Source organism: Labeo rohita, chromosome 5 (genome assembly GCF_022985175.1).
Source record: "Labeo rohita strain BAU-BD-2019 chromosome 5, IGBB_LRoh.1.0, whole genome shotgun sequence".
NCBI lineage: Eukaryota > Metazoa > Chordata > Actinopteri > Cypriniformes > Cyprinidae > Labeo > Labeo rohita.
Window position 1 is genome coordinate 26,180,708 of NC_066873.1, and position 12,987 is coordinate 26,193,694.

A 12,987-nucleotide genomic window follows, 5' to 3' on the forward strand; every position below is an offset into this window, starting at 1 on the left:
TAAAAAATTAAACAAAACCTTACTGACCCCAAACTTGTGAACAGTAGTAAGCATATAAAAATGATATTAAAACAAATTAATTTCCTGCAGTTTCTCACTTAAATTGTTATGCTGATAATTTAATCAGTAATAATAGCTTAGAGAAATGCATTATACTAGGCTTTTGGACCCTACTGTATGATGCAGGTGGTCTCACGTTCATGATACGTGTCTTTCTCCTCAGCTCATCTCCAGTGATGCAGACGGGGCCATACAGAGAGCTGGGAGATTCAGAGTGGAGAACGGTTCAATAGATGAGGTAAGATACTTATAAAATATTGTACAGCCTGAAACGTGTGCGCGCACTGTACATGATGGATTGTAATAGACTCAAAAGTGTTACGAAACTATTATGAAAATTGCCAGGTTAGAGGTTAAACAGCCCTACAATTGTTGAAGTTGTCGTGACCATGGAGAGATTGAACAAGGTTTTAAACTCATCCGCATGCATACTGATGGCTGCGGGTTCAAATCAGAGCAGCACTGCAGGCACGGGGGCGATACAATGTATGTAAATACATGCGTAAGAAGTGAAGGTGGACAGGAAGAGCAGCACAGATTAAAAGAAGTGGGAGGAAGGATGAAGAAAAGAGAAAGAACAGATGTATTCATCTGGTAGTGAGCAACAAATCAAAACTGCCAGCTTTTGTGTTTTGTGAGCGTGTCTGTAGGTGTTTCAATGAAACACACATGCATCAGCAAAAACAACAATCGAAGCCAAGTGATTCAATCAGTCCCCAATGTTCTTGCTCTCCTTTTCTCCCTCTTTTTTTCCTCTCTCTCTCTTTCCCTCCATCCATTTGTCCTTTTCATTTCAAGCACCAGACTGTAGCTATGACAACCTCCAATGCTTTATCCCACCAAAACAGACCTCTGATTGGTTGTTAATGATTTAGGGTGGACTGTCACCATAGTGATTAGGGTTCTTTGAGTTTATAGGAAGGCTGTTGTTTACGTTTACAATTTGTCAATGTGAAAATACCAATTGGAATTTGTGCTGGAAAATGATGGGATTGATTATTGGGTGAGCAGATGTGTACCAGACATGTTTGTGTTCGCATGTATGTGTGCGCCCTATGACAAAACAATAAAGAAGGAAGAGCATTTCAGGCTACTTGACAAAACAGTCACTCGCCCTTTCGAGCCAGTGTTGCTTTGCAGCTGAGTATTTTGGATATAAAGTGTTGGGGTTTTTATGACCCATCTTACATTGTTGTTTAGGGTCCAAACATTTCCAAACATTTTTGGAATATAAAGTGTTGGGGTTTTTATGACCCATCTTACATTGTTGTTTAGGGTCCAAACATTTCCAAACATTTTTGGAATATAAAGTGTTGGGGTTTTTATGACCCATCTTACATTGCTGTTTAGGATCCAAACATTTTAGGCAACTCATGGCCAGAATACGTCCAGGAAAAACAGGATTACAGTCACCTTATTGTTGTTGCAAATTTGGTTAATTTGTCTCCAAGATAATGCTGTCTATACACTGTAAAAAACAATTTGTTGAGTCAACTTAAAATAATTTGTAACCTGGCTGCCTTAAAGTTCAGTCAACTCAAAAAAAGTTTATTCAACTTGAAATGTTAAATTATACTAAGTGACAACTTAGATATTTAATCAACTTAAAATTTTAAGGCAGCTGGGTTACTTACCCATCTGTTAGGATTAGCAAACACAAATATCTAAGTTGTTACTTAGTACTTAAGTTGACTAAACTTATTTTAGTTACCTGAACTTAAAATTTTAAGGCAGCAGGGTAACACATTATTTTAAGGCGACTCCACAAACTGTGTTTCTTATTTTTTACAGTGTACTCTAAAAAATGCTGGGTTAAATACAAATATGATTGTTTTGACTCAGCAGTTGGGTTAAATGTTTAACCCAAACCTCTGGGAAATTTTATTTAACTCAATTATTGTTTGAAAATTACTATTATGGATGGCTTAAAATGAACTCAGAATAGGCTGTAAATTAAAAAAAATCAGACACATAACTACTAGAGGCATCAGCAATAATCAAAAAGTGAACATTTATTAATATGTTTAATTTTAAGACAGACATAGTAATTTTCAAACAATAGTTGAGTTAAATAAAACTACCCAGAAGGCTGGGTTAAAAATTTCACCCAACCGTTGGGTCAAAACTATCCAATCGCTGAATTTGTCCATATTTCACTGGGTTGTTTAGAGTGTAGCTGACTTTGTTGAATTTCTTGTGATAGACTTGAACTTGAAAGTAAAAACTATTTAAAAAATGTTTTACATAACATGTCACCTTTTTCCAGTCAAAATGTGATTATGAAGTAACATTATAGCTGTATCATTTACAGCTTCTTGTAAAGAAGAAAATTGTAAAGAAATTTAACATTTAATGCAAATATTATATTTGTAGCAAAAATACACAGATAAAAATAAATATTGTTCACTTTTTTTGTTGGGGCCAATGAAGATTTTTCTGGGCAAGTTAAATAAAAAATCTGATTGGTTAAATTCTTGGTGGGGCTTTTTTGTAGACCTCTGACTACACGCCTGGAACATGGAGGAGAACTGACGTCCATTTGGAAAACCCAGAGTATCACACCAGATGGTACTTCAAGTACTTCCTGGGAAAAGGTGGGATTCCTATGCCAAGAGCATGCACACATACACACACATGCCTGCAAATTCTCTTGTTTACGCAGAATGTACATGCACACATATTCATGTTGGGATTTATTATCTTTTTACTCAACACAACATAATGAAAGGCATAAGACTGTTTTGAGAAATCACATTCTGAAATGATATTAGTTTTTTATTTGTTTATGGGAAGGAAAAAAAATTAAATTATCTAGGGAATAACTGAACACATTTTGAGATTAGTCAAAGTAGGGTTGGAATTTGAGTTCTTATTCAGAACAGGTTCCATTTTTTTTTTTTTTTAAGGGAACCCCGGGTATTAAGACTTGTACAGCTTAATGTAATGTAAATGATGTCTCTTACTGAAATATGTACAGTAGTAGAAAACCCATGACAGAGTTACATTATTTAAAGGGGTCATCGGATGCCCATTTTCCACAAGTTGATACGATTTGTTAGCGTCTTAATTAGAAGTCTATAATATACTTTGGTTGAAAATTCTCAATGGTTGTGTAAAACACCCTTTTTACCTTTTCATAGTGAACTGTTTTGGTGCATTTGCCTTTAAATGTTAATGAGCTCCACTCACCCCCCCCCCGTTTCATGGGGTGACGAGCCATAATGTTTACTTTACTTACTTTAGTCGTGTTTAGCCACATTTAGCTGCATTTAGCCACAAAACTTGCTAACTAGCACATTATTAAGAAAGGCAATTTGCAAAGATGCATAAATATCCCTTATACTCAGTTCTGCTATAGGTGAAGCTGGATCACGAATGAGTTGCGCAAACATAGACACATTTAGGCAGATCAGGGATCGGCGCATTTCCTTCAATAACAAAAGTAACATCCTCATACATATTTTGGACTATTGGGGGCGCCATTATGACCTGAAATAGTTGCACACAGTGAGCTACTGCAGATACCCGTTTCTATTTTTAACAGCAACGCAATTCGGAAAATCAGGTACCGATACAATGACCACAGCTAATGAAAGTGCTTATAGCTGGTGATAGATATAAGCATTGGCTTAAAGGGGTCATCGGATGCCCATTTTCCACAAGTTAATATGATTCTTTAGAGTCTTAATGAAAAGTCTATAATATACTTTGGTTAAAAACAACACCCTTTTTACCTTGTCAAAATGAGCTCTGTAAAAATCCACCCATTCTGATGAATTGTTCCTTTAAATGCAAATGAGCTCTGCTTGCCCCACCCTCTCTTCTCTCTGTGGAGTAACAAGTTGCTCTCTTGAGAGATTGTTTACTTTAGCCGCATGTAGCACGTTTAGCCGTGAAACTTTTTAACTAGCACGTTATTAGGTAAGGTGATTGCAGAGATTCATAAAAAAAACCATATACTCACTTCTGCTGTAGGTGAATCTGGATCACGAATGATTTGCGTGAACATAGACGCATTTATGTAGATCGGGAGGCGCATTCCCTTCACAAACAAACGTAATCCACTGCATCTTCAGCGGCTCAGATGTCGGGAGTAAATGACGACCACTATGTTCATTATTACATCCAGCAACACAACACCTCAATCGCTCAATCTGAGATATTCTTATCTTACTTACATCCCTGCTCCAGCATCGAAACAACAGCTGAGGTAAGATGCTCATGTCAGTCAACTATCATGGAGCAGAATCTAGCACATTTTTGTCTCTGCTGTTTGTAAGCTCTTTCAGTAGCTGTGGTCTACCAAAAGCCTCAAAGGCTTCAGGGCTAAAGTGGAGAGAACAAAGACAGGTCTTTAGTAAGTTTTATTCGTCCACAGGCATCTTCCAATTCTTTTCTCCTCTTCTTATCACTAGAAAAGCAGTGAAGACTGACATCGCTTCTTTTGTTGCCCTTCAACTGAAAATAAAACCATTTACCACACATCATGGCATTGTATCAGCATTTTTTTTTCCGAGTTATGTTGCAGTAAAAACAGCAAGATAGCACCACTCACCGAGTGCAGCCATTTCCCGTAAATAACATAAAATTTTTAATATTAAGCTATACAAGTCTCAGTACCCAGGGTATTGGAACGGAATAATTTTTATCACACATGGTACCGTTAACAATTTTTCAATGTTTGCATTCTTGTGCTGAGGAGAACAGAGCACCAAATATTTTCAGAGTATAAAGTACTTTGACACTGCTTAACATTCTGTCATATGCTTCATCACTCTTTTTTTTCCCTGCCTTTACCTCCCTTCCTCACACAAAAATACAAACGCTGTTGTTCCTGCACACATTCTCAAGGCAGATGCTGCATTATGTCCCTTTAATTGATTTAAATCACTGCAAATACCTTTCATTCAATGAGAGAGAGATTGAATGAGAGCGAGGGAGAGAGACGGAGTGTGCTACAGAGGAAGGGTGGAGATGCAGAGACAGACCAGATCTTGTCTTCTAATTGGATTTCAGCCTCTTTTCATTTGTCTTCTGTCTGTAAACCTGGTCTGCCTCAGTCTAAAATATTCTTCTCAAACAGCAGGCTTCCATCCCTTCCTTCCTCTTTCTCTCTTATTCTGATGCGCCAGGAATAGATCTAAATAAACAGGCATCTTCACAGTCACGTCTCTGAGGACAGTTCACATGGTCACAGCACTTTGGTGTGGAATTTATCAGCATCATTGCGCAGGCAGCACATTAAGGCACTAGGTACATTTTTCAGAAATGAAAATAGCTTCAAAGAACTTCATATGCATAGATTTACATGCATTGGTCATGAAACACTGTACATTAGGTAAACTAAAGTCTTGACAGTAGTCAGTGTTGTGTACTACAGTATTCAGATTCAAATTCAGATATATAATTTCATTGTCCTCACACAAGGAAATTTGCTTTCACAGACTGTACCCAAGCTGTAGTGCACACATTTCAAAAATACAAATAATACACACCTATATCCATCAAATACAAATATACACACATTTACACAACAAAGTTAGTATACATGATACACATATCCTGCACCAAGAGCACATCAGCAGTATTACCCAGGAGATAATAACACCAGCAAAACATAACTTTAAATTACACACTTCCTGGTTTCTGTGAATTCAACATTCTAATGGCAGAGGGTACAAAACTTTTGCCAGAGCGTGCTTTTTTATGGAGTAACTGTTTGTATCTACGGCCTGATAGAAGAAGAGTAAAACATGGATTAAGAGGATGGCTAGGGTTTTTTATTATAGTGTTTTCCCTACGAATGATGACAGTACCAATAAGGGCTGATAAATTAAGAGTAAAGCTTATTTCTGTTTGTGCAAAACAGCATTGTAAAATAGCAAGTGACACAATAAAGAATAATGGATTCGATAATACTGCGATACAAGAGAAGCAAAAGATATGGTTTCACTGAAAAGAACCTAAGTTCACATATAACCAGAAGTCTTTGTTGGCAACGTCTATGCATGTAGGTTACGTACGTGCATCTCAGAGTGGCCCCGTTCACAGTATACGTTGCTACACAAACTTTATCATTAATTAATGTGTGGAGCGTCTCAAACTCCATCTCTGCATGTTTTTGTGAGTTTGGGGCATCTGGGAAAGCAACGTGCACCATTTAATCAAATTTGTAAGATAAATCATTTATAAACCTACGCAATACAGGAAAATACAACATTATTTTTCTCAATATGCTAACTGTCATTGCAATTTCAAAATAAAAGTTTAAACCCTTACTCTGAGTTTACATGTTTTGATGTCCACATATTCAAGAAAGTACACTGACTGTAGCTTTTCTATCATAATGAAATGGCCAAAAATAAAAGCGTAAGTGGACATTTGAATTAAATGTTGTTGAGTCAATATTAAATAAGGATTAGATTGCACAGTAAAGTGTAAAAACAATCGTCAGACCGTTGGCACCCTGAGCAGCCAATTTTGCAATGTAGTGGTTCCCAACCACATTCCTGGAGGCCCCACAACGCTGCATGTTTTCCATGTCACCTTAATCAAACACACCTGATTTAGATCATCACCTCATTAGTAAAGACTCCAACAAAGCCACTAGATGGGAAGCCTGCAACCATTAGCTAAAAAAGCGTAACGGCTAAAGCTAATGCTTCCAGTCTGGCAGTACATGGGAAAGGAGACCAGAGGCCGTTTTTTTTTTTTGGATGTCAATGGAGGAAAGGCTTTACTACGCTAAATAAACAGCTTTTTAAAGGACACGGCTTATCATTTAATGAATCAACACCCTATCTGCTAATCTTCAACATGTTTTACACTAGACATTACTTTTGGTTTGAACTATTTTTGGAGTTTACCACAAAAAAAATGCTGTTTTATAACAGCAAAAGGTGGGATTCCGCTTACGGCACATCCCATTCATTCTATGGTATTCATAAACGGCGAGTGAGTGTTGCACAACTCTGACTGAAATTATGTGACGTCAAGGCTGTAATGTGATTGGTTATTAAGGGACACGTGATCCAAGTTAGCCGTTACGCTTTCTCCGATAGTAGGTAATACAGACCCTCTCGTCTCCATATATTAAGACGATCTCTGACTCCGAGACCTGAAATGGGTGTCAGACAAAGGAGAGATGCAAAATGTGCAGTGTTGGAGCCTCCAGGAACATGGTTGGGAACCACTGGCGTAATGTACATTAGCTCTATTTTTTATAATACATTATGTATTTTAACAGTTTTGTTCAATAAAACCAAACTTGCTTTTGATACTTTATTTGAACTGATTATTATTGTCTCATTGCTATTATATATGCATTCTAAGTCATTTTAAAGGCTATTGTTCACTTAGGTCTATTTTTATTACTACAAAAAATGAACCATCATTATTTGATTACTCAATTAATCGTCAGATACCAAAATAATCGTTAGTGACACCCCTAAGAAATATAATAAAAAAGTAATAAAATGTAATCAGTTACATTACTTGAAATAGTAATTGAAACGGTTACATTTTAAATAGGGTAACTTGTAATCTGTAACCTGCTACATTTCCAAAGTAACCTTCCCAACACTGTCTGTAAAGTACTTAAATGTTGAGATATTCAAATACATCACATTTTCCAAAAATATATACAGTGGCAGATTTGCAGTGACTTTTCCTTCATTCTGTAGTTCATCAAAACTACGTTGGGACGGATGCAGAGAAGAACCCCTTCTTTCTGTCTGTGGTTCTGTCAGACCAGAACAACCAGAGGATTCCACAGTACCGAGCAATCCTCTGGCGCAAGACGGTGAGTCAGCCAGTGACAGGTAACAGCATGTGTGCGCGTCACTTTTGCTCTGTGCAGTGACTCACATAACAGATTGACCTCTTCATGAAGTGACTCTACATTGTTTGGCTGTGTTTCTTCAAAGGCCAGCGTGTGAGGACTAAATGCCTAAAAAACCCTGAATAGCACAGTGACACGCTATTAAATGTCACTTTCCTATGAGCAACAAGGTCTCTGTTATAAAACCCGGTGTCGTAGCCTCGAGCAATACTGGCTTGCTGTCATGTTACTCCATGTCATATTTCGCTTCATATTCGCATAATTTGTGATCTGTGTGCTTCTCCTTCAGGGTACTCTAAAAATCAGCCTTCCATACAGTCCGACAAAAACACTATCAGTCAAATCTATATTAAGGTAAGTCCGTTGTAAACAAATGCACATGCAAAGACTTAATTGGAGCGAAATCGATTAAAATGCATTAATTTGACCCCTTCACCTTCCAGTGCCATGAATGTGGATCGTTTCGAAAAGGGCCCGAGGGAGATCCTTAACCCGGAGATTCAGAAGGTGCCAACCCACAGCCGTCAATCAACATCACATGTCTTCTGCTCTGTTAATTACTGTCTATTTCTGCTCTGGTTTGTTGTTCTGCTTCATAATCACTTTAGGATTCAAACGCTGACGCTGTCTGAGCTGCTGCTGCTCCAGAGAGCTTTGCTTTTGTGGAAATGTGTGCCGCTAATCAAAGGCCATTGTCAGTGGCATTCAGATATTTGAATGCATGAACACGCTCTCTGTAATGTTTGCGTAACCCACACTATTAGCGCTCCTAACTGGTGTTTAGAGATTTAACCTTGGTGGAAACTGAATGTATTATTGTACTGAGATATAATTGATGTTTTGAACTGTTTTTGTTATTGTTGGCAGGACTTACTGGTGCTGGAGGAGCAAGAGGTGTGTACTGTCAAATGTGTGTATGTGTTGTACAAATAACTTTCTTAATGATTTCTGTATCGATTTAATGAATTCCCCTGCATGCTCATCATGTATGTTTGTATGTTCTTACAGGGCAGTGTAAACTTTAAATTTGGTGTTCTTTATGCCAAAGATGGACAGTTGACAGATGATGAAATGTTTAGCAATGGTGAGCACAGAACTCAAAACATGTTCATAATACTAAATATTTCCTTCCCTTTCTACTGACAACATTTGGGCACATTGTTGAATAATAATTAGCAATAGCCAAACAGATGTAGATTTTTCTATCAGAAATCAAAAATATACCATATGTACAATGCAATTAATGATAATTCACATTAATTAGAATATGTTTGTGAACAGCATAAGGTGGCTCCATTTATAAATTTTACATTTATTAATGTTCTGTTTTTTTTTCCAGAATCAGGAAGTGAGACTTTTGACAAATTTCTGAATCTCCTCGGCGACACGATCTGTCTGCAGGGCTGGGCAGGTTATCGAGGAGGACTGGACACTAAAAGTAGGACAAATACACTCACTATAAAAACATGTCATAATATTTTTTCCCCTTCAAGTGAATTTTTCTTATTCATGTTCTCTGTTTATCCGTTTAGACGACACTACAGGAATAAATTCCATCTACACAGTCTATCAGGGTCATGAGCTCATGTTCCATGTTTCCACCATGTTACCTTATTCTAAAGAGAACAAGCAACAGGTAAGTTGAAGAACACATAAGCTATAGGATGCACAGTATATTTATTTTATCATTCAAAAGTTTGGGGTTGCTTTTATATGTACATAAATATTCATTTATGAATTTGTTTATGAATAAATAAAAAATCTTGAAGAACAAAAATATGAAATTAAAAGAAAAATCTTACTAACCCCAAACTTTTGAACAATCCAGCGGTTTTGTACATCAGTCAGTAGAGGCTATATATCAGCCAGTAATGAGTATTTAATTTTTGATGCTTATTATCTTCCTTATCGTTTTTAGATGACCTTTGTCATCATTTAAAGCACACTAAAAGTTAATACTGATAACACTGTTAAATGTAATTTTAGAAAGTTTTAGAATACCCAGTTTTCACACTGTTCATAATAAATGTTCAGTGTTTCCCACAGACTTACACTCTATTACTGCAGCTAAATTCGGTTGTCAGTTCACCTTTTACTCCTTAATCACATTCTGTACACACATAATTCACTAAAATACGAGTGACAGATGCATTCAACAACCACATTGCCCCCCCCGAAAAATACAAGTAGTGACAACCGCATTTACAGAAATTCTATGCAGTGTATGGAACTGAACTGAACAACTAGTTGTTAATGATGTATTCACGCATCAAACACACATCAGAAATGTGTCGTCGTCTGTAAGTCTTAACCTTAGCACATTTTGACACAGGGCTAGTTGTGCTCACTAGCCCTGTGGTAAAGTGTCAGTGTTGCCAGATCTTCATTGAGAAAAAAGAAAGAAAAAAAAAAAAAACACAACACGACAACAAACAAGGACAAGCACAAAAAACACTAACACACCCAAATGCTTTGTTTTATAACATCAAAAAAATCATATATCTCATGTCCATAACAGACTACTTTGTTAACTCTATAAAGTGCCTAGTTTTATGAGCTAAGACCAAACAACATGCCTACAGGACATGGCAACACTGCAAGACAGCGCACTCTAAAGCAGCCTCCCGAGCATAAACACACAGCACGTCTATAAGCGGTAGTTTAGTTAAAAGCCAAAAAAACAAAAAACAAAAAAAAAGGCAGATATCTAACGACTAAATTCTTATTCACTCTCGCAAGATGCCAAAATGTTGCTATGGTTACAAATGCGTACAAAAAGAAAGACTTGAACATCTTGGAAGATAAGGGAGCGAGTAAATTGTAAATTGTTGTTCTGAAAGTGGAGTTCTCCTTTAAGAAATTAAGTTGGCGACACTAACTCGTCATCTCTGCAGTAGTGGATGTGCCTGTATGCATATTTCATATGGATTACATAATCTGAGAATATTTGTCTTCCATTTGAATTTATTCATTTGAAAGTAGACATTTCACTCTATATAGATATATTTTTCATGTCTGTAAGGCAAGTATACACAGAGTTTCAAAGTTTCGTGCTCAAGTTTACAGAGACCAAGACGGCAGAAAGCGCATCCTGCTTGACTTCATTATTTTACAAAAGCGCAACGTTTCGTTGTTATTCTGAGTGCACACAAATAAACGTAGAGCAAGTGACCGCACCAGCGCCTCCATCTGTCATGCAGTGAGCGCGCTACTATTCACCTTCCACACTCTGCACAGACACCTGAATAGCGCCATGTGGAGTTGCTACTACACACCTTTTTCAGATATACCATATTTGATGTTGCGGAATGATAGGTGAGCATTTGGGTGTCCTGCCCAATATACTGTATTACCACATAGACCAGCCGTTAACGATCTGTCCTTCATGGACTGCATGACTTCGTCACTTCCTGTGGATTTTTTTCCACGACTAATACAATTTTGGTCGACCAAACATCTTCTCGTCGATTATCAGAGGGCAGCCATAGTAAAAAACGTGAGTGGATTTTCGCATTGGTCTGAACAAAAACAGTAGGTGGGCTGACTGAAAATGTAAATTCATTCTCTGCCAGCAGGAGGCGCTTTTGGCACGGCAGAAATAGCCATTTCCCTGGTAACAGTTGTAAACATAGCAGCTGCATAATCGCTACTTTATCAGGCATTATAGGAAAGATAAAATAAAAATGTATTGGATTATTTGGATTATTCAAAGATACATCCATATAAAAACTCTGTGTGGCATTTTGACTTCAAGGAAATCAAAGCATTTTGGAAAATTTATTTGTGGTGGGCCGCCACAAATAAATCAATGGGAAACACTGATGTTGTGCCCAAATTCACTTCTAGCATTTAAAATAACTAATTTTACTTTTTAAGGTTTTCATTTAAATTAATTTAGACAAAGTGCTATAATATCTGTTATTTGTCACTTATCAACCACAGAATGACAATATCAAGTTTTCATATTATCAGTATGATAAGCCCATTCCCAATATGAGCACTATCCAAACAGGATTTTCTAAAACCAGAATAGGAATATAGACACACATCCTTTGTAAAACTACAAGCAGGGAGAAAGACACAGAGAAGGAGGAAATGAAGAGAAATTTGAGTGATAGTGAGATAGAGGGAAGGGAGCTGTGTGTGTTTGTTGAGGCAGAAAGGAGGCAGTCTGTAGCTCAGTAGGTGGTGAGGGGAAAACAGGCTATATTTAACATCCAAAAGCGCTGGACATCACAGCGGTCAGTCTCTCCCTCGCTTTTCTCTGTTGCCTTTCCCCCTTCCCCCCTCAGCTCCATATCCTGATTACATCAAGCGTCAATCACTTCACTCTCTCTCACTTCATATCCCTCTCTTCTCTTGATTATATCACACAGTAATCCTTCTTTCTCTCTCTCTCTCCCTCACTCTGTTTCCGTTTCTCACTTTTTCTATCAGATCATATGTCTGATTGAGTACAAGTAGTGCTCTTGTGCACTGGAGTGCATTCACAATAGCAGGATTTTCAAAGTAGTTGTGTCGGTTCAAGGTCTCGGCACTCTACAGCCGAGAGCCTCTTCAGTCCTTCATGTCAATAACCACCTTTACCCATGCTGAACCGCTCATGAAAAGACCAGCAACGCTGATGCACTCTAAAAGTCTCTTGCCGACCCCTAAAAGCATGCAGACAACCCAGACAGTCGGAGGACTCAGAAATCAACAAGAGTTCACAAGGGAGAACGAGTCTTTTCTTGAAAGAAAACGTATCTTAAAGGGAAAATTCAGTCATCATTTTCTCATCCTCACGTCGTTCCAAACCCAAATAGGTTTCTTTCTTCTTTGGAACACAAACGATGATCAAGTCTACAGTTATTTTCCATCAAGGACAGACCATAGTGTCTGTCAAGCTCCAAACAGAAACACTGAACAACATATGGGTTTGGAAAAACATGAGGGTGAGCAATTTTTTTTTTGAGTTAACCGACTAATCCTTCAAGGCTCAACCCTGCTTGTCGGATGCTAGAAACATGTAGGAGTCAGTCATGAAAGCCTGTTGGTTTTGTTCAACTGTTATACAGTATGTCATTGGAAGGATGCTCTTGTGTACA

The 12,987-nt window shown here is 37.6% G+C and overlaps 1 protein-coding gene across 7 annotated transcripts in view; it reads left to right on the plus strand.

Moving 5' to 3' along the window:
- Window positions 1-12,987, plus strand: part of garnl3 (GTPase activating Rap/RanGAP domain like 3) — a 72,442-nt gene that overhangs the window by 35,583 nt on the left and 23,872 nt on the right. For 6 of the 7 annotated variants that reach the window (XM_051109584.1, XM_051109579.1, XM_051109581.1 and 3 more), the window contains 9 exons: window positions 224-298; window positions 2,555-2,654; window positions 7,743-7,861; window positions 8,190-8,254; window positions 8,344-8,407; window positions 8,768-8,794; window positions 8,909-8,984; window positions 9,240-9,338; window positions 9,433-9,536. In XM_051109584.1, the coding sequence (XP_050965541.1) occupies window positions 224-298; window positions 2,555-2,654; window positions 7,743-7,861; window positions 8,190-8,254; window positions 8,344-8,407; window positions 8,768-8,794; window positions 8,909-8,984; window positions 9,240-9,338; window positions 9,433-9,536 (729 nt within the window). Of the gene's footprint in view, window positions 1-223; window positions 299-2,554; window positions 2,655-7,742; window positions 7,862-8,189; window positions 8,255-8,343; window positions 8,408-8,767; window positions 8,811-8,908; window positions 8,985-9,239; window positions 9,339-9,432; window positions 9,537-12,987 lie in introns of those variants that run through there. The other variant, XM_051109583.1, reaches the window with a different exon arrangement.